Below are 26,825 nucleotides of genomic sequence, written 5' to 3' on the forward strand. Positions count from 1 at the left end.
TCTTTATTTTCCAAATAAAGAAGCTGTAGTTATGAAAAATCAAGTAGCTTGCCCGAAATGACGCAGCCAGCAGTTAGCAGAACCAGGACTAGAATCCTCATCTCCTTTATTCCAAAACCTGTTAGCAGCTGCTATCCATACCGTCAGCGAGGTAGCCACTGAGTCGAGCTGGGCAGATGCTCTCCATTTCTGAGATTTCTTGAAATGTTTCAAACTACATCTGCATTTCAGATAGTTCTGCCAGTAGTTCCTTCCCCAATTTATTTGTTTTATCACAGCAACTTATAACACTCATTATCCTTCAACAGATTACTTCATACACTTTACGAGGTATTCTAGTAGTTAATAATATATTTAATCACATGGCTAGAACTGGGTGATGACGTAAGGCTCCTGTTTCCGAAAAGCTGGAAATAGCTCTTTTCCATAGCAATTCTGTGATTGGCTTAGGGGCAGCCATGGTCGAGTTTTGATTGGCTCGTGCAGTGGAAATGGTCTCGGGCTGAGCCAATATGGCCAGTACGTGGCCAATATGGCTGCACAATTGGCTTTCCTGGAAGCCGGCAGACACGTGGCTACCGCGGGCGGGGCAGGACGTGGGAGGACCTAGCTTTGCCCACCGCGAGAGGGCGCCGGTGGTTCCTCGTAGCCACAGCCTCATTTCCCATAAAGCCTCCGAGAGACCAATCAACTGGCTGTCTCCATACCGCTTTCAAAGTCGGCGGGTCCTTTGACCAATAGTAAGGCAGGTACCTCCCCCAGCCCAAAGATTGATGGAAACTCTCGCCAATAATATCTTAGATATCGGCTATCTCCGCCTTCCTCGCACGGAATTGACGATACGTCTGACCAATAGGGGACGCCGAGTCGGCGGGTAGATGAACGCGGCCCTCTGTAATGGCGGAGCGTGGCGGGGACGGGGGGGACGGTGAGCGATTCAACCCGGGGGAGCTCAGGTAAGGGGCGCAGCCCGGCCTTACATCTCGGCGCGCCGGGGTCCCGGGCGCGTCGGCTTGCCGCGCAGCGGCCCGGGGTGGAGGATGGGCCGAGGAGCCGCGGCTTCTCGGGGCCAGGACCGCATGGGGCTGGGGAAGGGGGAAGGGGAAGGTGGCTTGAATGAGAGCCGGGCCGGGGCCGGGCCTCGGCCTCCTGCGCGTTCTGGGGGCGCTCCCTGCTGTTCCCACGGGGCCTCGGCGCCCCTCGCGGCCTGAGCCCTGGGGCCGCGCCCGGCGTTCCCGCCCTGGGACCCCGCCTGGGCCGCGTGCCGCCTCCGCCAGGGCCGCCCCAGCTCTCCTCCCGGCGGCGCGCCTCGGCGGGCCCGGTTCTCCCTTCCACCCCCCTCCACGCCGCGGCGGCGCCCCGGAGCCCTCGCCTCCCCCGGCTCGGCCTTCTCCGGGCCCTCCGTGGTCGTTCGGGGGCTCCGCGTTGGCCCTGTAGCTGCTTCCTCATCTCACTGGCTTTTCTTAACTTCGGGTGCATTTTCTTTCTTTCTCTGCTTTTATTCCTTAACCCGCATTTGTGAGCAGCAGCCGCCGCCGCCTGTTACTCACAGGTGCCAGGAAGCCCTGCGCGGAGATTTAGCTCGTTTAGGGCTCGCAGCCACCCTTCGGAGTAGTTGCTGTTCTCCTTTTGCAGGCCACAGGCCAGAGCCATCTTCCTTTAAGTCGCTCGCCCATCTTAGAGGTGAGGAAACTGAGCCTCGCTGAGGTCGAGGTGGACCAAGGTCGCAGGGGTGAAATTGTGGCTCCAGGAAGTGCCGTGAACCCCCCTGGGGCAGGCTCCGGAGCCTGCGGTCTCCAGCGTTATTCGTCCATCCTCGCGCTTGCCCTGTAGAGTGCAGTGACCTTTCTTGCTGCCTCTGGTATCTCATTGCCTGTGGAATTGGAATGAAGATTTGATAAAATAAAAGTGTCCTGGAAAACTCTGTAGTCAGTGTTTTTTTGAGGAAAAAGAGCTTTATGCATATTTGATGCAGGTTTTGTGTGTGTGTGTGTGTGTGTGTGTGTGTGTGAGGGAGAGGAAAATGTCATTTCAGATGTTGAGTTCCCCCATTCTGAATTGTGCCATTGTCAGCATTTGAAAATGAAAAGGAGCAGTTTAGGTTATGAGGACTGTGGTGTAGTCTACAGGTCAAGATGCAGTTGTATAAGGAAATGGTATTGCTTTTCACGCTTGTAGGAAAAAAGGTGTTAAGAGTCTGAATTGTCACACAAAAATCCTTGGTTTGGCAGAAATGAAGTCTTATTTAAACTTGTACACTTCAGTAATGAGGAATCAAAGTGCATTGTCAGGGTTGTTCAATATTAGTGATGGAGGATTTATTACTGATTCTGATCTCAAGGGGGGGTTATTTACTTGTCTTATGGATTTTTGGGGGAACACTGCTTTGTATTTTAGAGAGTATCTTTGTATTAATAGTAGTTTAGACATTTTACAGAACTGATTTGAATAAGGCTTTGAATTAGGTGTTTAGTTGTAAATATTCTATACTTGGCCTCTTGGGTTGGAAGTTGCTTCCAGAGCATGTTGTACGGCACTTTATTTTACCATTTCTCTTGTGGTTAATGAGAAATTGGCTGTTTATGTGACCTCTTTAAAGGTTGAAAGCTGAGCTTTTTTTTTTTTTTTTTTTTTGGTATTTGTATCCTGAGGAGATTTTCATGGTATGTCTGTCATAGCCCCTAGGAAATGGTGTTTGTAGATAAAACAGTAAGTAAGTGAATGTAGGAGATTTAGGGATGGTTCGTTTACTTCTTGGATCCTCATTTGTTAAGCGTGTACAGTCATTGGCTTAGGTGTTGGCAGTAGAGCCACAAAAGCATTGTCCTTGAGAAATTTCTATGCTAGTTAGGATTGATCAAGTTTCTAAACTAACTGCATCAAATTGCATCAAATGAGGATGTCTGTGAGTGTGAAGTGACTTAGCTACTGGGGTATGTGGCAGAGTATGGGTTAAAATCCATGTCTTCTTCACTTGTGGTTCACTACGTCAGTTATTTGTCTGCCATAAGTCAATAGCATCTTTCCATCTCTGCCCCTCCTGTGGAAGTATTTGCAACCTGTACCATTGGGGAGATTGCATATCTGAATGCAATGGAATATATTTGCTCTTGTAAAAGAAAATTTGTGTTTCTCTTCATGCAAGTAGGCTTTTGTTGTTACAAAAGGTTTTAAGTGATAAGAATACAAATAATCTTCAATGGAGAGAATTTATCTGGAGATCTACATGCCACCAGTCAGTCCTTTTATAGTTCAGGGACATCAGCCATAACATTTAAGAGTCGTGTTTGCATAGATTCTTTACCCAGGGCCTTTTTTTCACTGATTAGTGCTTTATGATTTATGGCAAGGTATTTGCAGTCTAAATTTCTTCAACTTTAAATTGGAATAAGATCTTGCTGGTGTTACAACTGACTAACTGCCTTAAATAAGTTATTTTTCTGTGCCATAGTTTCCTCATGGTGTCAAAGTTCACTGGTTTGTGAGGACTAAAAGAGATAGTGCAAATGATGTCTGCATAACTGTATGTAGGAAGTACCTGGTGTTCATTATCAGTATTAAAACTATAATATTTGAATCCTTAGCATCCTGGGTACTGGGATACTGCAGTATACTAAGGGGAAACTTCGTGTTAGTGGGTAGAGATAAAACAGAAGGAGCAAAATGAGGGATTTCGTCACAGCATTTACCATAATTGAAAACTCAGATTGGGTAATGAGCCAGAGAGGGGCCTGTAGAAGCTGGGGGGTAGGGAAGGAGTTTGCGGTTACATTTGAGCTGAGAGTGAATAATGAGAAGGAGCCAATCATTTAAAGATGGGGCAAGAGCATGATTGGCAGAGGTGACAACAGATGCAGAGGCTCCAAGGTAACGAACTTGTGATCAAAAGGAAAACTAGAGGCTGGAGAGATTACCAAGAGTCAGGTTATACTCTGATAGTAATTACAGCAATAATAATAGTAGCAACACTATTACTCATTTGCCATTTAACACATGCTAATACTGTGCTAGCACAGCAACAGCAGTAATAGCTAATGTATAGCATTTTTATACTTAGAGCTTTTCCGAGTGCTTTATTAGCTTACCCGATCCTCGGTGCAGGTGTTGGTCAGTTGTTGAGATGAAGCAGTATAAAGAATTCTGCACCTGTGCTCCACCTAGCTGATTCAATAAATGGCAACTTTTAGGCTGTTGTGGGAGGAAATTACGTGGATTTCGTCACTAATTTAGTGGCATGTTTTTGAAAGCCATCTAATCATTGACAGGGAAGTTCCTTTTATAGGTAGAGCACTGTGCTAGGTTTTGTGGGGGAATGAAAGTAATTATAATTAAAGTCATTTGCTATATAGCTGATACTATATACTAATTTTTTTTGTATTATAGTGAACAGAGAGATGAGAAAGGTTTTATTTCTGTTCTCCTGTTCATTTACATCAGAGGAAAGGCAGGCTTAGAAATTATGTAACTTGTCTGACAACAAAAGGCAGAGCCCTGATTTGACTTTTTCGTGATTCTGGAGCGTAATTGCTTAACTTCAAGCTGTGCTTAGTATGAAAATCTAAAGAAAGAAATACTGTAGATTTTTTGAGAAAGAGGAGGCAGATTCAAAGGTAATCTAACATAAAGGTACCTAATTAACTCAAGACTGAAATAGTAGCTTTCCTGGGCAGTTAGCTTTTTTTTTGTACTAAAGGTTAAGACATTCTTTAAGTATCGGTGGCCATGTGTGTTCTGGGGGTGCATATAATTTGAAAAAAGAGTATTCTGATAAAACTAGTAGTCCTTTTTATAATACTATTTTTAACTCATACTTTCTAATCTTGTGTGTAGGATCATTTGCAAAACTACTACGTTTGATAAAGTATTTCTGGAGTTTATAGTCTTAGTGTTTTAGAAGGCAAATTGGTTTTTTATATTAGAATTTCTTTTTGTGTTAGAATTGAACTATGATGTAGAAAATTAGAGAAAGTTTGAAGGGTAATCCTAAGTAGAGGGTTGAACATGAAGCAAAGTGGGAAGAGCTTGGTGAGGAGAGAATAAAATAGTGATTATCTTCAAATAACATAAGGATATAATTATTCTTCTCAGCACAGAAATGTAAATTGCATGAGTAATGGTGAGATTTATGGTAGTTACTGGAAACTGTTAGGTGCTCAGTAAATTGACTGTGGCACATTTTAATAAAAATAAAGGATTCTCTATGCCCTGCTTGTAAGTCAACTTAGATCCAGTGTCACCTATGTATTCACTGGTACATTCAACAGTTATTTGTTAGCCCTACTGTGTGCAGACCTACTGTCTGCTAGGAATATAAAGGGCGAATAGCACAAACAGAACTACTCTAGAAGGGCTTACAGGGACAGCAGAGTATGGTGTTTATTTTATTTTTTATTTATTTTTTTTTTTTATAGAGGCATGCTTTATTTATTTGTTTGCTGGTTTGTTTGTTTTTGTTTATACATGCACTGGGTACAGTCAGAAGCGCGGGAGGGTGAGAGAATTCACCAGAGCCAGAGCAGGGAGCAGAGCAGGCAGAAGGACCGAAGTACACTGCTGAGGGGAGCAGCGGGCGGCAGGAGAGGTCTGCACGCCATGTGGGACCCTCCTCTGGTGGCCGGGGAGCAGCCGGGGATCGAACCGGCGCCGCAGAGGCCGCGCGCAGTTTCGCAACCCAGAGCTCAACCGCTGCGCCACCGGGGAGGCCCCAGAGTATGGTGTTTAATAGCCATTTGCCTGTTTAAAACCTGGCTTTACCACTGAACTAGATGTGTGAGGTCAGGCAAGTTATTTCACTCTATGTGCCTTAGAGTCCTCATCTGTAAAATGAGGTTGGTAACAATATCTGACTCAGGGTTGGTATGATGGTTAAATCATTTTAAAAGGGCTCAGAGCACTGCCTGGCACATAAGGAATACCTTTTTTTTTTAAGCCCTTGTGCGAGGAGATTAATAGTACCATCTTACATGATATTATTTACCTGCTTGATGCCATGGAGAAAATAAACGAGGCTGTTTCCTAGAGAGTGAAGGATGAGGTAGGGTGCAATGTAGAGAAGGACTTTTTCTTTAGGTGATCTCTTAAGCTGTAAAAACTTTGCAGGTAATTCCAAACTTGGGGCAAAAATGCAAAAATAATGATAGTCCACTTGTGTACCACTTAGTGCCTGTTACTCTGAACCATCTGAGGTAAGATACAGACACCATCACTAGACATTTAGGTGTGTGTTTTCTAAGAATAGAGATACTCTCTTGTTTAACGAGAGCACAATTATCAACTTCAGAAATTTACAATGCGATGAGACTTTATTACCCATATTTCCAGTGTTGTCAATCAATCCAACCTGTCTTTTAAAGCATTTCTTCCCTCTACTACAGGATCTAAACTAGAGTTAGTACAGTAATATCCCCCCTTATCTGTAGGGAATATGGTCCAAGACCCCCAGTAGATGCCGTGGTTAGTACCAACCCCTACATATGTGTATATGCATGCTATGTTTTTTTGTATGCATATCTATGATAATGTCTCTTTCATAAATGAGTCACAGTAGGAGATTAACAGTAATAGATAATAATAAAGTAGAGCAATTATGACAATGTTATAATAAAAGTTAATGTGAATGTGTTCTCAAAATATTTATTGTGCGAAATATGTTTGGACAGCATCTAACTATGGGTAACTGAGACTGGAAAGCAAAACCACAGATGAGGGGGCCCTGTTGTATTTTGTTATGTCTTAGTCTTCTGTAATCTAGAATATTTCACAGCCTTCCTTTGTCATTTATGTGTAACATGGACATTTCTGAAGTATGCAGCTCCAGCACTCCCTTCTATAGAACTTCCCTTATTTTGTGTTTGTCTCATATGTCCTTATTACATCGAGGTTACTCATTCTTACCTGGAATAGATGATACTGTGTCCCTCAGTCATGTGATGTGTAGATGGTACTAACACCTAGTCAAGGTATTGCCTAGTTACCCTGTTATATAGGTAGTGTATTTTCTCATCCTTCCTTGCAACTGTCCGCATGTAGGGCACCTCATTAAGACCATGCAGATACCCCCTTATCCACATTCCCTCCTGCACTTAGTGGGCGTTGACCATTCTTCCTGTTGCAGTTTTTACTGTGATCACTTCCCAGCTCTATTTGTTCTTAAATTGGATGTAATTCGAGATCTACATTTCTGTAGCTACGTTTTTGTAATTTTGAGAAAGAAAAATGTATTCATTGCTTTCCCACACAGGATGGCTCAGCAGCAGGCCTTGAGGTTCCGAGGCCCGGCTCCCCCACCCAATGCGGTGATGCGAGGCCCGCCACCTCTCATGCGACCTCCCCCACCTTTTGGTATGATGCGAGGCCCTCCGCCACCACCTCGGCCCCCGTTTGGACGTCCTCCTTTTGACCCTAATATGCCGCCAATGCCTCCTCCGGGAGGAATTCCACCACCAATGGGCCCACCACATCTTCAGGTGAGGAATGCAGAGGCTGCCGTTTCTTTGTTGGCATCATTTTCAGTATTATGTGTGATTTTTGTTTTAAAAATTTGTGTTCTTAGTTTCATTTTGTAGAAAAATGGAAATGAAGAGAACATCCATATATTAATGTATTGGTCCAAAAGCAGTGGGAGCAGTAATTAGTATGGAAATTCGGAAAGCAGATTTAAATGGTGATAGAAAAGTGTACATATAAAACTAGGGTTGAGTAGCCTGGTTCTTACTTGTCTTTATTTCTGAGAATTGTCTTTAGCAGTCCATCTTCTTTATGGGAAACAAAGTTTGAAATCTTAATACATGAGTAGGGGAAATTTATTTTTGGTGATACATGGTGGTGATAAAAATAAATAAATACACACACATTCCTTAGTAATTCGCAAAAATACTTGTAGGATAGAATCTAGAAAGTGACAACAAACACATTTTGTAAGCTTAATATTTGCATGTTCTCTCCCCATGACGAAAAAAGAGTTAGCTTGCAATTTTAGCTATAGAATCATTACTTTAAGTGGAATTACTTTAAGTAAAAACTTTTCTGGTATTTCCCTAGTAGGTACAGATTTTACTGTCTGAAATGAAATCATGAAGATGTCAACTCTTAATGTCTCCCTTTGGAATTGTATTCTTTTTGTTTGAGTCTGTATCTGTTTTCTTAGTTTATCCTGCCTATATGGTTCTGAAATCAAATGAAGATAATGTTATCTGCCTTCCATTAGCATAGATAATCAAGAAAGAACTTAGTAAAAATAGAAAAAGATAATGATGAACTATTTAAGTGATGCTAATTCTCTTTATAGATGGTTGCGTTTATAGAAGAGGCTTGTTAACTTACTCTAATTTGTGCCTTTAAGAGTTAAACCTACTTGCATAATATCATACACTGTAATGGACTAATGTAACCCACTAATGGAAATATATCAGATGTTGTAATGGGATGCTTTCTAATGTTGTGATACTTTTCTTGGTCCAGATGGATAATTGTGTGGTTTTACATTAAGTTCAAGTGAGTTCCAGCTAATGGTGCATAAGACCTATTGGGGTAGATATTTTATAGAATGTGGGTCTGTTGATTTGATGGTGTCTACCACCAAATCTAAAAAAAGGGGGTATGGAAAAGAGTAGTTTTAGGAATATAAAATAGTTCCATATTCCTATTATCTAGATTAAGGTGTTATGGATAATTGAATTCTAATGACTTGTAGATTACAGAAGAATTTTTATAAATCCTGTTCAAAATCTGTTTTAGAAATGTCAGATCACTTTTTGCTTTAGTAAATAAGATATAAGAGTTGAATTGTTTGGTTGGGGATCTGGTGTTGTGTTTGCAGTCATTTAAGAATGACAGTGAAGAACACATCAGAGATAGGAGTGAATCCATAATGACTCCAGGAAAATATTTAAAAAATTGCAACATATGCTTGTTGAACTTAAAGTAGGTAATTATTTTACTTGTATCATTTACTTAGTGATAATCACTTCTTGGATAAGCTATGTTATTATTTGTAAACTAGGAAATGAATGTTTTCCTAGTTAACATTTTTTTTCTCATAGGTACAGAATGAAGGGTTAGGTATATTCAGTTTGTTTCTTTTCATTATTTATAAAATACTGTTTATCTTACTGTTGTTTCCTATTGCAGGAGAGTGGTGGGAGACCTTGGTGTTTGCTGTTGAATAAAATATAAAAATTACTTTCTTTTAAAAGTAATGCAGTGTTTAATGTATGAAAATGTAAAGTATAAAGAATGAAGCAAAATTCACCATAATCCTGTAACCCAAACATGATCACTGTTAGTATTATGAAGTATTTCTAAACATTTTTGTTACAGAGAAATTTTGCTTATGCAACCTAGATGACTTTGAGTGGATTATAAAATTAGTTTCTCTTGGTTTTAGGAATGTAGTAGTCATCTGAAGGGAAACTGATAAATACAAGAGACCTTTACTGTGCTTTTGAATTAACAGAGACCACCTTTTATGCCTCCACCCATGGGAACCATGCCTCCTCCACCTGGTATGATGTTTCCCCCTGGAATGCCTCCTGTGACTGCTCCTGGTACTCCAGCACTGCCTCCTACTGAGGAGATCTGGGTGGAAAATAAAACTCCAGATGGAAAGGTAAATGATAAGCTATATTTAGGTTGTCGTTTTCCTGATGACACAAGAGTAAAATGAAGAGTTCTGGCAGATTGAGATCATGAGAGCATCCTGGCCAAAAAGAATGAGTGTTGGGTAAGCAGGCTGGGTAGGCCTCCAGGAAAGGCTCATTGGATTGAACTCTGCATGGATACAAGGTTCCTGGGAGTGTTTGCTTATGTTGAAGGGTGATTCTAGAAGCTTGTATTTTAGACAGTTGTGTTCCAGGTTCCCCAAAGCACTCCCAGGTTTAGCGTTTGCTGGAAGGACTCACTGAACTCAGTATGTAGTTGTATTCATGTATAAGACTAATAACTCTGAAGGGATGTGCAGCAAAACCAGCAGAGGGAAAAAAAACACCTGGGGCAAAGTCTGGAGGAAACCACCTACAAACTTCCAAGTGTCCTCTCTATGGAGATGCATAGAACTTGTTTAACTCCTTCAGCATGAAATTGTGACAACACATGTGAAGTGTTGTCTACCAGGAAACTCACCTGAACCTGGTAGTTGAGGGAACTAGCACATACTTGGCACCTTCTTCATAACATTGCCAAAATTCCAGGCTGCCAAGAGGAAAGTAGCTGTTCAGCATAAACTGCATTATTTGCAGTTAGGGAATGATGATAACCCTCTCGAAATCCCAAGTTCTCAGACCTGGGCCAGGGGTGTACATGGAAGTAGGAATTACTAAGGTGTAACATAACATAGTAGTCTTAGGCCTGCTCTGTTAACTGTCTGCACAAAATGTAACCTCGGTATTCCTGTGTGTGTGTGTAAGAAATAATAGTGTGCTTTTCATAGAAAATTGGTGGGGGGTGGGCTGCAGGAGCGAGGAAATTACCTATTGTCCTATAATATATGAACAACTAATTTTTTTGCTATGTAACTTCAAAATTTTTTTTTATTTTATATATTTTTTTACATCATTTTTCATTTTATGTACAATGTATGTATTTTCCTCTTGTTAATAGTTCCCGTAAAATTCCCACCACCCATTCACCTGTGAACTATCACCATGGTCCCTTGTGCTCTTCCCACCCTTGTTTTGACCCTAGTCCCTTCTCCCCCGCTGCAGTATGTCTCTGGTTTATAGTTGCCTGTTGATTTTGATTTTTACTTTATTATTAGTTTTTTTCCCTTATCCCTTATTTGGATCCTCTACATTCCTGCTATAAGTGAGACCATCTGATATTTTTTCTTTCTGCCTTATTTCACTGAGCATGATCCCTTTCAGCCCCATCCATGTTGCTGCAAAAGGCATACGTTTATCTTTTTTTGATTGCTGAGTAATATTCCATTGTGTATTATGTATACCACATCTTGATCCAGTTATCTATTTTTTTGGCGTTTGTGTTGTTTCCATAGCTTAGCTATTGTAAATAGTGCTGCAATAAATATATAGATGCAGGTGTCCTTTTGATTTAATGTATGAACAACTAATTTTGATGTACTTTTTCTAAATTTTTTTTTAGGTACCATTTAAGACAAACTATAGTTGCATTAGCATTTTTAATGATAGTTGAAAGATTCTGTGATACTGACGATTTTGCTTGCTCTGCAGGTTTATTATTATAATGCTCGAACACGTGAATCTGCATGGACCAAGCCAGATGGAGTTAAGGTTATTCAGCAGTCAGAACTGACACCTATGCTTGCAGCCCAGGCGCAGGTTCAGGCTCAGGCGCAGGCACAAGCACAAGCGCAGGCCCAGGCCCAGGCCCAGGCTCAAGCCCAGGCCCAGGCTCAAGCCCAGGCCCAGGCCCAGGCGCAAGCACAGGCGCAGGCCCAGGCCCAGGCACAAGCGCAGGTGCAAGCACAAGGAGTAGGAGCTTCCACCCCGACGACCAGTAGCCCAGCACCTGCAGTATCCACTTCGACATCGTCATCCACCCCATCTTCTACCACTTCTACCACAACAACTGCTTCTTCGGTTGCACAGACAGTATCAAGTGAGTACTAGCCAGCATATATTTCCATTTAGGGGCTATGGAAATGGACAAGTAGGGACTACACTTCTGCTGTTTCTGGCATTACCCTAGATGTCATTTAAAATACTTTTTTGTCATTAAGACTTTTAAGTTAGAGAAGAACAGAAATTTACATTAGTAGAGAAATTGCTTGCCCACTTGAAATAAATGAAGCTAAACTGGGGAAGTGCAGAGTCAGCTATTCATCTTGGCCATCAGTGATGCTGTGCGTGCTAGGGTTTTGCAAAATAAATGTAAATCTTGGCCCCTACTTACAGAGCTTCCAGTTTTTCTGATTTAGGAAGAAAGAATAATGTGTGTGAAACAATAACAGCATAGAATGCAAAATTATATTGTGAAAATAGAAGATAAAAGAATTCAAGAAACAGATAGGTGGGGGGTTGTGGTATTGAGGTTGTCAGCCCATCTGAGGTAGGGTTTGAATCGTAAGGATAGGCCTTTCAGGTAGGGGAAACAGCATGTTCAGAAATGATAATAAATGTAGTATATAGGATTGTTAGCAACCTGAGGAGAGAGGGTTTATATTGGTTCATAGATTGAATAAGAACCTGACCAGGTATGAGGAGCTTTAGAAGCATGCAGATGGATGGGGTAGACTCTTGGCAACTATATAAATGCAGTATTATGGAAGATTTTCTGGTGCTAATTTTTTGGATAGTATTGAAATTGGGGAAACTTATTCGGAACTTTTCATTTCAGTTAACCTTGTTTAGAGGTGGGTAGGTTCTAGAATGAGATTCAGGCAGATAAACTGAATTGAGATAGCAGCAGTTAGAAAGGTAAGAATTTTCAGTTATAAAGCCACACAGTCCCAAAGATTAGATCTTTTCTAAAACGGTGAGGTGATTAGTAATAGATTTCAGGGATGAGGAGAGTAGAATCTATTAATGCACTTTAAAAATGGTTATTAATATTTATAATGCTCTTTTTTTTATTTTTTTGATAAGTGTATGTTGCTACTTATTCTGCAGTCTGAGATTGAGCCCCTAAACATTTGGATAATGATTTTCTTGATTATTTGTTATGATACTAGTATAAAGATTCATAGTTACTCCTACAGGGTGATTATACTTTGGATTATTTTATTTATCTATATAATAGATGAGAGTAAGGAAAAATGGCGGCTTCTGCCTGAGCTTCAGGGACTTGGGAGTATTTTTGTATATTACTGTACTACCCTGTGAGGAATGAGGAATTGTAGTAGATTCAAATTTTATTTTATTGATAAAAGAAATAACTGAAGTAAGGCATGTAATGGAAACAGTTTTTTAAAGGCCCTGCTTGTCATTTTTTAGACATCTTTGGGAAGATGTACTTAATAGGAAGATGGAAATGATGTTTATAAGTCTGTTTTCTTTTGTAGTTAAAAGGTGAATTCTGATATGGAAGTCTGATAGTGTTATTAGCTACTTGGTTGGGGGAGGGGTTCCTTTGCCTTTTTATAGGTTAGTGCTTCTTAGGCAGAAAATGCCAATTTTTATGGGCTACCTTTGATAGTAATGGGAGAAGGGGGTTAATGACAGCAGTGCAGTTCTGTGTGGAGGCTCTCTCATGCTATTTTTATTCCATGCTTGTTTAAGAGAGAAAAAGAGTAGTGCTTTGTTTTGTTTTAAAGAAAGTGGGGTAGCTAAATACTTTATTTTATATGTATTTTGTTTCTGGTTATATTAGTTTGTTAGTAGGCCCGTAATGGTCTTGTGATTATCAACTACTGTATTTAGAAATTTTGTCAGTTTTTGAGAAGCCTGTCCTTTAGTTCTTGAGAAGCCTTTATTCTATCAACAGAATAACAAAATCATAGTCTTACTGCCTTTAAGCATCAGTTTTGATGTTTTTTATGAATATTCCTGATCTGTTTTTATTTTACTGGATTCATTGTCATGAAGTGTTGTCATACTATAGTTGTAATATCTCTCCGTTAGAATCTTTCTTTTGTGGTTAGGGTCTGAGACTGGATTAGTGTATGTTGAGGCCTAGTGTTTCACTAGTTATTTTAGTAAGTGAGGTTAGTAGGAGTCTACTCACTTTAAAGTCCTAGCTGTCATTCTCCTAGTTAGCCATTTAATTCTTTCATTGTCTTTATCCCTTCCCCCTCATGACTCATGCACCCTGGTCAGATTCCTGTCAGCGTTTAGAGGAATGAAATGAGTGAATAGTTTTTGCCATCTTTTCTGTTTGAAATGGGATGCCTTTGTAACTTTTATCTCTTGATTATAGTACTTTGTATCTTAAGTTTAGTAATTAATATCTAAATACTGTTACCATAATATTTTTAAAAATGCAGCTGAACTACAGTATAGACTTGTGGGTATATGGGACCAGAATTTAAGAAAGCCATATTTTAATCCCAGTTGAGCATAAGTTCATTTTATCCTGTGCAAGTTTATGAAAAATGATGAACTCCTACTTCTCAGGGAAGTTGGGAAGAATAGCTAGGTATATTTATGGCCTTCATAGTAGATTACAAATGCTAAATGGTATGTGTATGGGACTGGGCAAATGTTGCATGTAATTTGTATTTTTCACACTGTTATAAAATTATATTAATGTGATACTGTACCCTAAGGCTAGGTCTATGCTAGACCAACAATTCATTCCTGGGCCCCTGAAGATTCTTGTTTGGCCCTGCTGTCTATTTAGCCAAGGTGAGTCCCTCATTAACAAGTATGAAATTGCTCACATCTTCCCAGCCTAAGGGAGTTTTATTGTTAGGAGCTGAAAGAAGATAACTGGCAATTTTTATTGTCAGCTGGATTTTTGGATGGTTTGTAGTAAAGGGTGTGCTTTCCATATGATAAAATATGAATAAAGACTGGGAAAGCAATTTTATTTTAATTATTAAATTCATTCTGAAGTCCAGTAAAGCTAGAGTTTTAACTTTTTTCTTTACATCGAAAAAAAGATGAAGTATTTGTTGCCAATGAATTACCAAAATCAGGTTTGTTATGAAACTAGAGATGATGAATATGTAACAAAAATGTTTTATGTTTGAGAAATGAAGCTTTTGCAAAAGTATGAAATCTGAATTTTACTCAGTTTTTAGGTCACAATTTGATTTTAAATGTGATTAATAGAGTTGAAATGTTTTTTTTTTCAATACTTAAAATTAATGTATTAGCAGAAACCAAATTTCACATTCTCCTGGTCTCTCACACTGGATACCTGAGTATCCTCTTCTGACTTTTTAATTTTGAAGTGGAGACATTCAGGTTGTTTTTGACTCCCATTTGTTCATATCCAGTCAGTCATTAGTTATTTGCGTTTTTTTCTCTCTATTCTTTGCTTGGGCAATTCCAGATATGTTGATACTGATTTTCCTACCTCTGTTCTTTTTTTATGCATCTGCCAGGTAAATTAATGAATTTAGCACTGATTATTACTCATCCATACAGAATCCATCATTTGCCTCCTCCATACTCTTTTTTTTCATTCACAAAGGCCTGCAAATAAATACGTGAATGCTGTCTTACAGAAAATTCAAACTCTAGTGAAGCATATATAGTAAAAAGTCAAAGGTATACACAAAATATAACAAGTTTCCAGTCCATTTTCATTTTCCAGACCATTTCTTTGCATTTACATAAGTTTCACCCTTTCCCCACCTAGAAAAGTACAGACTCCTTAGCTTCTATCCTATGCTTGTTGTCTGTCTTTCCAGCCACAACTCACTGCTGATATGCCTGATGTTTTATTAGTTGATTGCTTGCCTTCTGTTATCTAAACAATTCCTTGTTCACTACTCTTTGCTTATACTCACTTTTCCTACCACCTGTTTATCACCCATTTTCTCACTTGTACTTGTTGAAATTCTGATCTTTCAAGGTCTGTCATCACAGGTCTCTGCCATAAAATTTTCTGTATCCGTTCATGGTTAGAAATGGTCTTGGGTCTTGATTTATACTCCTGTACTTTTATCCCATTTCACTTTGTAGTTTTGTTATTTTTTTATATATCATTCAACAACTGACTTTATTTTCAAGATTTTTACAAATTTCTTGCAGTGCATGGAAGGGGCCCCTAAATTCTTGTGAGTGAATGATGAATGATTAAACCGTTTTATGAAGGAGTGATACATGTTTTTGTTTTATCTTTTCTCAGCACCCACAACACAAGATCAGACCCCAAGTTCTGCTGTTTCAGTTGCCACGCCTACAGTTAGTGTTTCAGCTCCTGCTCCCACAGCTACGCCTGTGCAGACTGGTCCCCAGCCGCACCCCCAGACGTTACCTCCTGCTGTTCCTCATTCAGTACCTCAGCCTGCAGCAGCTATACCTGCTTTTCCACCAGTAATGGTACCTCCGTTTCGTGTTCCCCTTCCTGGCATGCCAATTCCACTTCCAGGTAAATCAATAAATTAAAATACTCTTTCCAGCTATGTTTTCATATTGTCAGTTAGTTTGTTTTCATGTGTCTGTTGCATTTGAAATTTGCCTTGAATCTCACCTGTTTGGAGTGTTTTTTGAAAGATTCATGGCTAACTGCAGTATTTTCTCTTCAGTTTTGGTAAATGTCCTTTTTGTTGTTGTTGTTTACATGTCTTAAAATTAGCCCCACATTTAAAGTTACACTCATTTTGGATAACGGCCTCAATGAATTAAAAATGATGATCTTTTCATGAATATGTTCTAAATGCAGTATTTTTAAGGGATTGAGTATGAAATCAAGAATCACAGGCCGTATTACTTAATACAAGTTGAATGATTTATATACAATACACTGTTCTAAGCACTCTACATGTAATAACTCATTTAATTTTCACAATCATCTTATGAGGTAGGTACATAGACAGGTTAAATGACTTGCCATGGTCACATAGCTAAGCATAGTATGGGAATTTGAGCCTCCCGATTCAAGTACCATACTTTCAATAACCCTGTTATACTGGAACGAAAATTTGAGTCACTTAACTGTAAGAAATTCACCTACACCACAAACCAGAGATTTCCCTGTAACAATTGGGAAATAAGTATAATGTACACCATTTAAAAGCTTGAATATTATGGTGGATTCATGTGTTCTGTTCATGGGGGGGAGCCATTACAGCTAGCGAAAGAAGTAAAAGATTGTGGAACAGGATTCTTAAATAATTACGAAGTAATTTATTATTTAATGTAGGGATTAATCATGATAGTGTTGGGCATCCTAATTGGAATGACTTGCTGCTGTGATAACACATTTAATTCTTACCATGGTCTGTTCTAGTATTGTGGTCATGTTCACAGGGTCGGTTTATAGCAGAGATGACTAGATTGCAGGCCTCGTATCTCCATTTCACATCCCTTGTGCTGTTATTGCCACTTTACTAGTTTTTCTGTAAGAATAGGATCATAATGCAGCTGTTTCTTAGATTTGCATACCTTATAATTATCACTATCGCTTTCATTGTCTTTTTCCTCATGCTACTTTGAAAAGAACACTTTCAAATATTACACCTTAGCAAGAAAGAAATAAAAAATTTCAAGAATTGGTTAGAAATACCTTTTACATGTTGTTGATATGTGTTGGCTAATTAAATGCCCATTATATGATGTTTAAAAAACTCAAATCAATTAAAAGTAAGAAAATCCAAACTGTTTTCTCTCGTCTAAGGTTACTCTTTTTCTTAAGGCAGGCAGCTGGGTACTTTTCTCTTTGGATATACTTTTTTAGGTAACTAAGTGATAAATGGAGAATAGTTGACTTTCTTGCCATCTTGGTTGCTTTATAGCCCAGACCCTGGATTCTGAGTGTTCCAGAGGAGTTGGAGTTAATTCTGTAGAGAGACGATTGAGAGAGCATGATAATATTATAGTATTGATATTTGAAAAGCTATCATCTAAAGGAACTTTTGTTTTGCTCTAAAAGTTCTTAATTAGACCATGGAGTAAAAGGTACTGAGTAGCAAAATGCATTTCTATAGAAAGTGGAATTCTGTGCAATAAAATCCCTTCAGTTACAGCTATATTTTGATGTCATGGTCTCCTCTGATTCAGACCCCATCATTAAAAATTTTAGAACAGATGATAGTTACCATTTCAGTTACTATATGAGGTGGGACTTCCAAAGCTTGACAATAAAAGGCACTTAATAAATGGCAGCTGCTAATGACATTTTATAGGTAAATCAAAAGAGAACTTGAATTACATAATCTCTAAAATTTTGTCCTTGATAACAAGATTCTTTGGAGTGGGAACTGGTTTTATAGAAAGTAATGAATGGCAACATTTGTTTATGTAGTAGGGCATCTTTTATATTTGTGTTCACTCATTTCTCCTTTTAATTCAGTCCTCCAAAGTACTTTAGTGAAAAAGAAAGAAAAAGATGACTCGTTACTTTCCCCCACAATCTTTGGTTTATGTACAAGGAGTTCTCTCTCTCTCTCTCTCTCTCTCTCTCTCTCTCTCTCTCTCTCTCTCTCTCTCTCTCTTTCCCCCCCTTCCTCCCTCCCTCCCTCTCTCTCTCTCTCTCTCTCTTTCTCCTTTATTTCAACTTGGTGGTAAGGGGAACACAAAGGAAGATGTAATTTTTCTTGGAGTCTTAAGTTATGTATGGTTCTCTAGTGAGGATGATTTAGGAAGGGGTTTGGTCAAGCAAGATGAAGGAAAGGAGTGGAATAATTAGGCAAAAGATAAGAGTAAGAGGTAGAATTGAGGATAGTAAATTAGGTTAGGATAATGGCATGTCTACTTCTAAGAGTATATAATCATATTTGGAATTCTAAGAAACCCATTGTCGGTGACATCAGATTTATCCAAAATGCAAAATGGAATTTTCTATTTTCCTAATAGGATATATTTTGAGGATAGCGTTGTAGGAAAATTGAACATTGCTCTTTAACAAGTTTAAAATTTTTGATGTGTGATGATTTGAGTCTTCATAATAAACATGTTATCACCCTCAGAATATCTTAAGAGTTTTATCTTTTTAGCACAGAAAGAAACACAGTCTTTCAGTATGGTCTATACATTGACAGTCCAATGTAAGAATTCTCTGTTAGTTGGTCCAGTTGATATTTAACAATGGCGTTTAAGCCTAAATATAAGTTTTATTTTCTTCTGTTTAAGTTGTATACTTAAGTTACTTATTGGATAATGGTTGTGGAGAGCAGTCTTTGAGAATAAAGTTCATATAGTCTTGAGCATTGAATTTCTGGTGCAGACTTAATTCAGTGGTCCTGCAGATGGCAGTGTTTATACTAATTTAAACCTAATGCATCCTGCAACTTTCTTAACCAAATGCATTTTTCTATGACTTAATTTAAACACTAGAGAAAATAAAACTGTACATGTAACTATTTGATATAGTTCTATGACCCAGTGCTTTTTTAAAAATTGGAGTATTTTTGTGTGTGTGCGTGTGAACATATAGGTACGTTATTTACAAACCCAGGAGTTTAATTTTAATTTTTATGCCTGATAGAAGTTTCTTTTCCTAATTTTACTGGGAAAAATAGTTTCATAATTCAACATTTTCATTGGCACCGAACTAGTTTTTGTCTTTTCAACAGGAATCAGAAAATAAAATTCAATTCTCCTACCCTTTTCTTCGGCCTTCAGCCTTCTCCTTTAAAACATTTAAATTTCTCTTAATTAATTTTGGTCTCCTCATTCAGCCTTCATTTCCCAGCTTGTCTTTTCATCTCTTTTTTGTCATCACTAAAATGCATCAAGATGAGTCTTCATTCTTCTGCGGAATGTATGTAATTTTCATTCTTTAATAAAAAGTGCTGTTCCTTTAGCTGGCTTAAGAGAAAGAGGTTTCTGAAATGATCAGCCCCTGTGGTTATTCACGATATTCAAGGAGCTATTTTCCTCTAACGTTGGAAGCCCAGGGAATTCTCTAGACCACACTAAATATGGATATTTTGTAATTATTTGAATGCTAACCTTCTCTTCATCTTTGCCCTTTCTTTTAATAAAAATAACTACTTGCAGGGAAGATTTGAATCTATGGTATACTTTATTTTCTTTCTTTCCAATCTTTTTTGTCCTATCTTACTCTTTTTCTACTTTAGTGTTGTTCTGCTCCATGCTTCAGCTCCTGTATATCTTTCCCTCTTAGCAGCAGCAGACAGAAAGTGTCTTGTCAGTGGCATGCTGCATCTGCCTTTCAGTGGTATCCAGGCAACAGCAGCATGGGTTTGCTGTCCTGTGGGAAAATGTCCCACATGAGAACTTATGTATATGTAATGAAGGGGCTTGCCTTTGTTGAATTTAAACTCTTGAGACTCCTTCATCTATTGTCAGAACTGGATTGATAAAAAGGTAATTGATGCTGTAATTTAGAATTAGTTATGTTTGGATTGGCATTACTTCCCACAAAATGTCGAAGAGAAATTTTACTCCATTCTTGGTCTTTTTCATTGGAAATAGCACTCTATATTGTAGTGGTAAATTACTCCCCTGAATCCCAGTGGTAGCTGACATACAATGGCAGCTTTCCAACGTATGCTTGCTTATCCATTTTACAGGTGTAGCAATGATGCAAATAGTCAGCTGCCCGTATGTAAAGACAGTCGCTACCACCAAGACCGGTAATTTTTAAAACCATCTTAGTTTGTTTTGTCTGTAAGTTGGCATGGTAGTGAATGTTGTTGTTTATCCTTTTATTTATTTATTTTTGCCCAAGTGAGTGGATTTTTTTATATTTTTCTTTTCAATGAGCAGTATAAATGCAGTTGTCATATTTGGCCAACACTTAATTTTCCCAATTGCCTGTAGTATTAGCTTCTTTGGTTCACAAAAGCAAATAAGGTCAGATCACTTTATATCTTAATTTTTGTAATAAGTGTAAACAACTTCATTCTCATATTCATAACATTTAATTTTATTTTTTGATGTGTTTTTAAGTTAAATATAAAAAAATCATTTCCATGTGTAAAGTGATGTGATTATGCTTGCATGCTAGTGAATATATGTGTGTGAATATTTGTGTGTATAGTATAAATTTACTTTTTAAAGTTTTGGTAGATAATTACCCCACACTTAAATTGTAGTACAGAATTCGAGGATCCTTTTTTTTCCTCCCAATTTTGATTTATGTATCCCTAATTACATAATATCAGCTTATCTATCTTGCATAAAATAGAAATACTGGATTGTCTTTTAAAAAAATAGAAACTTTGCTTTCTTTTAGGAAAAGATTCAACTGAGAAGGAGGGGATACAGGGATTTTTAATCACTTAATGTTAGTAGATTTGATAAACTCAGTTATTACTTAAAAACTGAGAGTTGTATTCATATTCTTTTAGAACTAGAAAATAATTTTTTCCTCAAGAAATACGCTTACCAGATTTCATTAGATTTGAGAAATTATCTTAAATGAAAATATTTAAGTAGAGAACATAATATTTTAAATAATTTTTATGTTAATGTTCCATTTAGGAATGGCCCAAATTTCTAATTATTCTTAAGGTACTTCTTGGGTTGAATTTTTGAATCTGATTGAATTTAGTCACTAGATCTAAAACGGGGAAATAGATTTAAGTAATTAAATCACATTTTATGAATTTTTTTTATTCCAACTGACTCATTTATTAATATTTAACAGAAAGATTTAGCTAATATTTTAAAGTTTTATTTGTATCACAATTTGATACTTTGCTCTGACTTTTTATTATTCTTCTTTTAGGTGTATTGCCAGGAATGGCCCCTCCTATCGTACCTATGATACATCCCCAGGTTGCTATTACAGCTTCACCTGCTACCTTAGCTGGAGCAACAGCAGTTTCTGAGTGGACTGAATATAAAACAGCAGATGGGAAGACTTATTACTATAATAACAGAACATTAGAATCAACCTGGGAAAAACCCCAAGAGCTAAAGGAAAAAGGTATAGTTATTTTAATGACTTGGTGGGACATGGATGAACTATGACATTATACATGGAATGCTATTTGAAATTTAGAGTTAATGCCCTTTTAACATGTTTGAGGGATTTTCTAATTACACAGTTATTGGATTATTTATTTCTACTGTATTAATAAATTGAAAATGTTAAAATTATTTGTTTTAAAAGTCAGTTCTTTATTTACATGTTCATTTTTTTCATCTGGAGAAATTAAATTATACATGTATATTTAAATATTTATTACAAATATTGTCAGGAATTGTATTATTATTCTTTATCTGATTATTGTTATCCTTGCATCTGTGGTGCTGATCAGCAAGGAATGTTTATGTTGTCTGTCTTCTGGAGAAAAAAATTAGGCCCTTGGAGTCTTGGATAAAGCAGACTCTTAATTTTTCTGTAATATAAGGTCTTTTCTGTTATTAAGTATCTTGGCATCTGTATATTTCAGCAAAAGTGAATGATTATTACAAATGATGTATGAATAAACTGAGAGACTTGATGTTCCTCTCAAGTCAGGAATTCTTTAGTGACAGTTTCCCAATTGGTATAGCAAGGTATTTGAAGTATTCATTATATTCAGAGTAATGATATTACAGAGGAGAACATTTTATCTTTGTGTTTAATAATCAGAAATGGAATATCCTTAACTCACAGTCTCTGAAAGTTCTTGGAAAATGGCATCAAAATCATTGAGTGATAGTATTTTAACTTTTTAATAGAAAAATTAGAGGAGAAGATTAAAGAGCCAATTAAAGAACCTTCTGAAGAGCCTCTGCCAATGGAGACAGAAGAGGAGGATCCTAAAGAAGAACCAATAAAGGAAATAAAGGAGGTAAAAGGCTACATCCCGCTTACCTGGAAACCAGTATTGATTGTTGGGTATAGGTTACTTGTAATGGAACATACATTTGATAAGATTTTAGTTAAGTGCTACGAATCTGAGATTTTAGGAGCCTTTGAAGTTTCCAATTATGTTTTTTCTTTGACAGTGTCATTAGATTCCTTTTTTTTTTTTTTTTTTTTTGGTGGGACCCTCGCCGGTGGCCAGGGCATGAACCGGCGCTGCAGAGGCTGCGGGCAGCCTCACAGCCCAGCGCTCAACTGCTGCGCCACCAGGAGAGGCCCTAGAGTACTTCTTATGCTAAACTGAGGGGGCCTTGAAAGAGAGGGCCTTACACCAGAGCTTAGACCTGATCTCCATCCTCTTGACTTGCATAGTGGTATATGTTAAAATTATAAGTACAACTTCATATTTGGGCAATGTTCATTATATGTAATCTGTTCTCTCCTGTTGTGTCCTGGCGTGGATTGATTTTTGTAAAACATTAAAAGAACCTTGCTTTTTGGCAGCCTACTTTATTCACTGAGGGCTGATGGTATTCATTTTTGTATTATTAAGAAAGCAAAAAAACCTTAAATGGAGAGGTCTCAAATTTTCTGTGTTGTAGTAGTTCCCCATTTCTTTTCCTAACCAGATGGTTAGTGAGTCTGATACCATCTGCTGCTACTGGCTTCTGTTATGGGAGAATTTGGCTCTGGCAAGGGGGCAAGGATTTAAAACTTTCTTTGAAATTCCTATTCAGGAATATCTTCCTCCTGTGCTAGGGCTGGACCTTGTTTCAGTCGTACTTTGAGGTATTTGAGTTTTTGGAATATTCAGGTATAGTTTGTGATATTAATTAAAACAGTAGTAATATTTCCCATAGGAACCCAAAGAAGAGGAGATGACTGAAGAAGAAAAGGCTGCCCAGAAGGCAAAGCCAGTAGCCACTACACCTATTCCTGGTACTCCATGGTATGTACTTGGCCTTACTGGGTTTCTTGATTGACTGATTTAGCCATACCTGATTATTTCAGGATTTATCTTTAGATTTAAAGAAGTATACATCAAATACATGTCTTTTTTACTGAATACTTTGGTTCTTACTCATTGTAATGGGAGCATTCAGACCCAAAACTCAGTTGTTACAGTTTCTTCCTCCCTTCTTGGGACTCTTCATTAATGTTTGTTGCTCATAATTATGTGAGATCCTGAATCTACTTTTTATTTTGTAATATTTTTAAGACTTACTTTTGTATCTAGATGTGCCTATATCCACATAAGTGGTTATGTTTATAGAACTCTGTAAGATCATACTTGTTCATCTAAGTGTTGAATAGCCCACTTTTTCTCTTTTGTTTTTTTGGGGGGTTTCCCTTTCCTTTCCTCACATCAGTGCTTCCTCTCCTGTAGCAGTTTCGACTCATTCAAAGAAAAATATGTGCACTCTACACGTTGCAATGAGTTGGCTTGTTTTTTAAGTCTTATAATCTGTAGATTCCCCTCCAGATTGTTTTCCTTGCTCTTGTTCATGAAAAAATGCTTGATTCCCACAGTCTAGATTTTATTTTATTTTTTAAAGATTTATTTATGCAAGAGCTGGGGTACAGGCCAGATGTGCAGGAGGGTGAGAGGATTTACCAGAGACAAAACGGGGAACAGAACAGGCAGACTGAAATACACTGCTGAGGGGAGCAGCAGGTGATACAAGAGAGGTCTGCCACACCATGTGGGTATCTCCTGGGGCTGGCCAGGATCAAACCTGCACTGCAGAGGCTGCCAACAGCTTCACTGTGCTGTGCTCAACTGCCTGCGCCACCAGGGAGGCCCCACGGTCTAGATTTTATTACTACATCATTGAGGTACGTTAAATAGTGTCCTCCATTCCTAAATTTCCTATAAATTAGCATGTAGATAGATATGATCAAATTCAGATTTGACCTTTTTGGCAAGATGAGTTCATAAGTGATGGCATGCCTTTCTCTTAGGATGCGTGCACTTGTCTGTTTTCGTGACATTAGCATTCTTTGCTGATTATTATGGCCCAGATCAGTGGTTTTCAACCAGCAGTTGTTTTGCCCTCACTCCTCCACCCGCAGAAGATGTTTGGCAATATCTAGAGATGTTTTTGGTTAACTTGAGAGATGTTAATAGCATCTATTGGAAGCGGCCAGGAATGCTCACAGTGTCCTACCATTCATAGGTCAGCTCCCTACAAGAATTAATTTTCTGGACCAAAATGTCAATAGTGCTGAGGTTCTAAAACCTGGTGCTGATTCATAAATTATTAAAGGTTGAAAGTGGTGAAAATGTATTCCTATCATTTTTCATGTATTAACTGGAATAGAGATTTTTTGCCTTCCAATACTGATTATTATATAGGAAAAGAAGAATTTATTATTTTTAGAATGAGTTGGCTTGAGTATTACAGATTCACAGATTTAAATTTTTTTGTTTCTTTCACTTACTATCCTTATTGATGTTCAGTTTTCACTTTTTTCTATGACGATGTTCTAGTTTATCTTGTATATTTTGGATCTCAGACCTAGATTCAGGCATTTCTCCAACAGCCCTAATTTCTTCTTGTAGGAAGTGGCATTTTTAGGCCACTGCGTGGGATCTAGGTTTAGTTGTTACTACTGTGAATTAGTCATGATTTTAGACCGCTTTGGTAGACACACATGGAAGATATATGCATTTAAAGAAAGATATGTCATGATTTCACTTGCAATTCAGGTCTGTAAGATTTTTACCGAACTTCATCTGTCTAAATTCATTATGTCCTTTCCTGTTGAAAATCTTGTTTCCTGGTAGTAGCAACAGTTACTACTTTTCTCACATATAAGTTGTAGAGTAATAATATCAATGCTGTCTCTAAAGTGTGGTTACTAAAAATAGCTTAAACTTTTTTTCCCAGTTAACTTTCATGTTTAGGCTATATTGTACTAGGGATGTATTCAAATTATTGGCCTTTGAAATAGCTGTTTTCTATAGTTACTCCACTGACTTGATGCATAAGCTCATTTAAAAAAGCAATTATGTAAAATATTGATTAGAGTCAAAGTTCTGAGAACTTTATGTAATCGCATCTGTATGAAGAGACTGCATTTAGATTGTGGTTTTCTCTGATTGAATATTGTACATGAAAATCCATCACCAGCTCTGAACTCCCCCAGTCTGAGCTTTGTGGACCTCATTCATTTTCAGACTTGGGTGTGTCCTCAAATTATTGAAATTTTCTTTTGGAATTTGCTTAATTCTCTTCATCTTATTTTTCATTTTCTGGAATACTTTAATTTACAGGTCAGATGTCTTGGGTTTATTATTCTCCAAACCTTTAACTTTTAGAATTTGTATCCACAGTATTGTATACTTTTGTGACTCATTTTCTAATTGATCTTCAAACTGTTAAGTTAAAACTGGTAGAAGTTATCATGTGCTCGGTTCTCTTCAGAACGTTAGTTTGAAAAATCATGCTTTCAAGTTCTACCTAATTCCCTTCTCTGGCTGTTGAGCCCCCTCTTATTTTCCTCGGTTGCCTCGTTGGGACTGGATTCTGGTTTTGTGAACTTAGTTTGCCACTTTACTGGCACAGTATCTTTATGAAGCTTTTCTGTGTCCATCCAGCTGTAGTCTTGATGCTCCCGTGAAGGGTCATTGTGTCTTTCCTTCAAAACAGCCATGTATCCTTGACTGTTCTGTTCTTTTCTTTCACTAGGCAAAGAATTTTATTAACTTTCAAACAGTATTCCCAGGCTGCTTCAGCTTGCAAAGAATGACTTGTGTGTGAGCAAAAACTGTAAAGAGCTACAGTGTCCAAAGGGACTCAAGCTTAAAATTGTTAGAGATCTATTACCAGATCCATGAACAAAATTTTATAAAACATGGTGATACTATAAATAGCAGCTCCCAGTAACTTCTTCAGAAGTCGACTCAATTTAGTTTGCTTTATTCTTGGAAGCCTCATCAGAATTCTCCACAAGGTCTGCAACTCATACAATCTTTTAGATATAGGCTTAGTTTTTTTCCCCCTATAAACATCTAACAAGATGATGGCATCATCACCACCCTCTCCCCTCTCCGGTAGCAAGTGGTGCTTTTCTACCCACAGATTGTTTGGGCAGAACTTCAGCCAGTCTCTTTAAAGACTGCACCAAACTGACTTAAGATGCTGGACAGTACTCTGGCAGCTGCTTTGTTTCAGCATGACCAACATGCTACTTGAAAGTGTTTGCTGCCAGAGATGCCTGAGCTTTCGGGTTGTTAAAGTATATCACTGTTCCTTGATGGGTGACTACATTCACCTCCTCAACTCCGGAGATACTGTTTACCCCTAACTTCTTTAAGGAGAACTGAAGTTTTTTATCATATGCTGTAATTGTTCTGTGAGCTACTTTCTTTCTGTGAACAGTACCTTTTCCATCAAGGCGTGCTTGGCCTGCAGTTTAGCAAGTTTCTCCTGGTTGGAGATGGATTCTTTCATCTTGTTGGAGCGGAGAGGTAATTGTGAGGGGGTACCAGGGCTGGTGCTTCTGCAGAGCAGCTGAGATTAGGTGCACAC

The 26,825-nt window shown here is 38.1% G+C and overlaps 1 protein-coding gene and 1 pseudogene across 12 annotated transcripts in view; one reads left to right on the top strand and one right to left on the bottom strand.

Annotated features, from left to right (window-relative positions):
* Positions 1–897: 897 nt before the first annotated feature.
* TCERG1 (transcription elongation regulator 1) overlaps positions 898–26,825 on the top strand; it is a gene marked incomplete at both ends in the record, with an annotated part of 61,671 nt that continues 35,743 nt past the window's right edge. For 4 of the 11 annotated variants that reach the window (XM_084252730.1, XM_084252731.1, XM_084252727.1 and 1 more), the window contains 8 exons: positions 898–956; positions 7,241–7,466; positions 9,455–9,607; positions 11,187–11,574; positions 15,712–15,954; positions 21,223–21,423; positions 22,164–22,276; positions 23,151–23,239. In XM_084252730.1, the coding sequence (XP_084108856.1) occupies positions 898–956; positions 7,241–7,466; positions 9,455–9,607; positions 11,187–11,574; positions 15,712–15,954; positions 21,223–21,423; positions 22,164–22,276; positions 23,151–23,239 (1,472 nt within the window). Of the gene's footprint in view, positions 957–7,240; positions 7,467–9,454; positions 9,608–11,186; positions 11,575–15,711; positions 15,955–20,062; positions 20,126–21,222; positions 21,424–22,163; positions 22,277–23,150; positions 23,240–26,825 lie in introns of all 11 variants that reach the window. The other 7 variants (XM_084252733.1, XM_084252734.1, XM_084252728.1 and 4 more) reach the window with 4 other exon arrangements.
* On the bottom strand, positions 26,203–26,747 carry LOC311183390 (transcription factor BTF3-like; annotated as a pseudogene). Its single transcript has 2 exons — positions 26,370–26,747; positions 26,203–26,249 (listed from the first exon to the last, which is right to left on the bottom strand). The product of its transcript is annotated as a transcription factor BTF3-like (transcript).

The sequence above is a fragment of the Talpa europaea genome (genome assembly GCF_964194135.1).
Source record: "Talpa europaea genome assembly, chromosome: 13".
Taxonomy (NCBI): domain Eukaryota; kingdom Metazoa; phylum Chordata; class Mammalia; order Eulipotyphla; family Talpidae; genus Talpa; species Talpa europaea.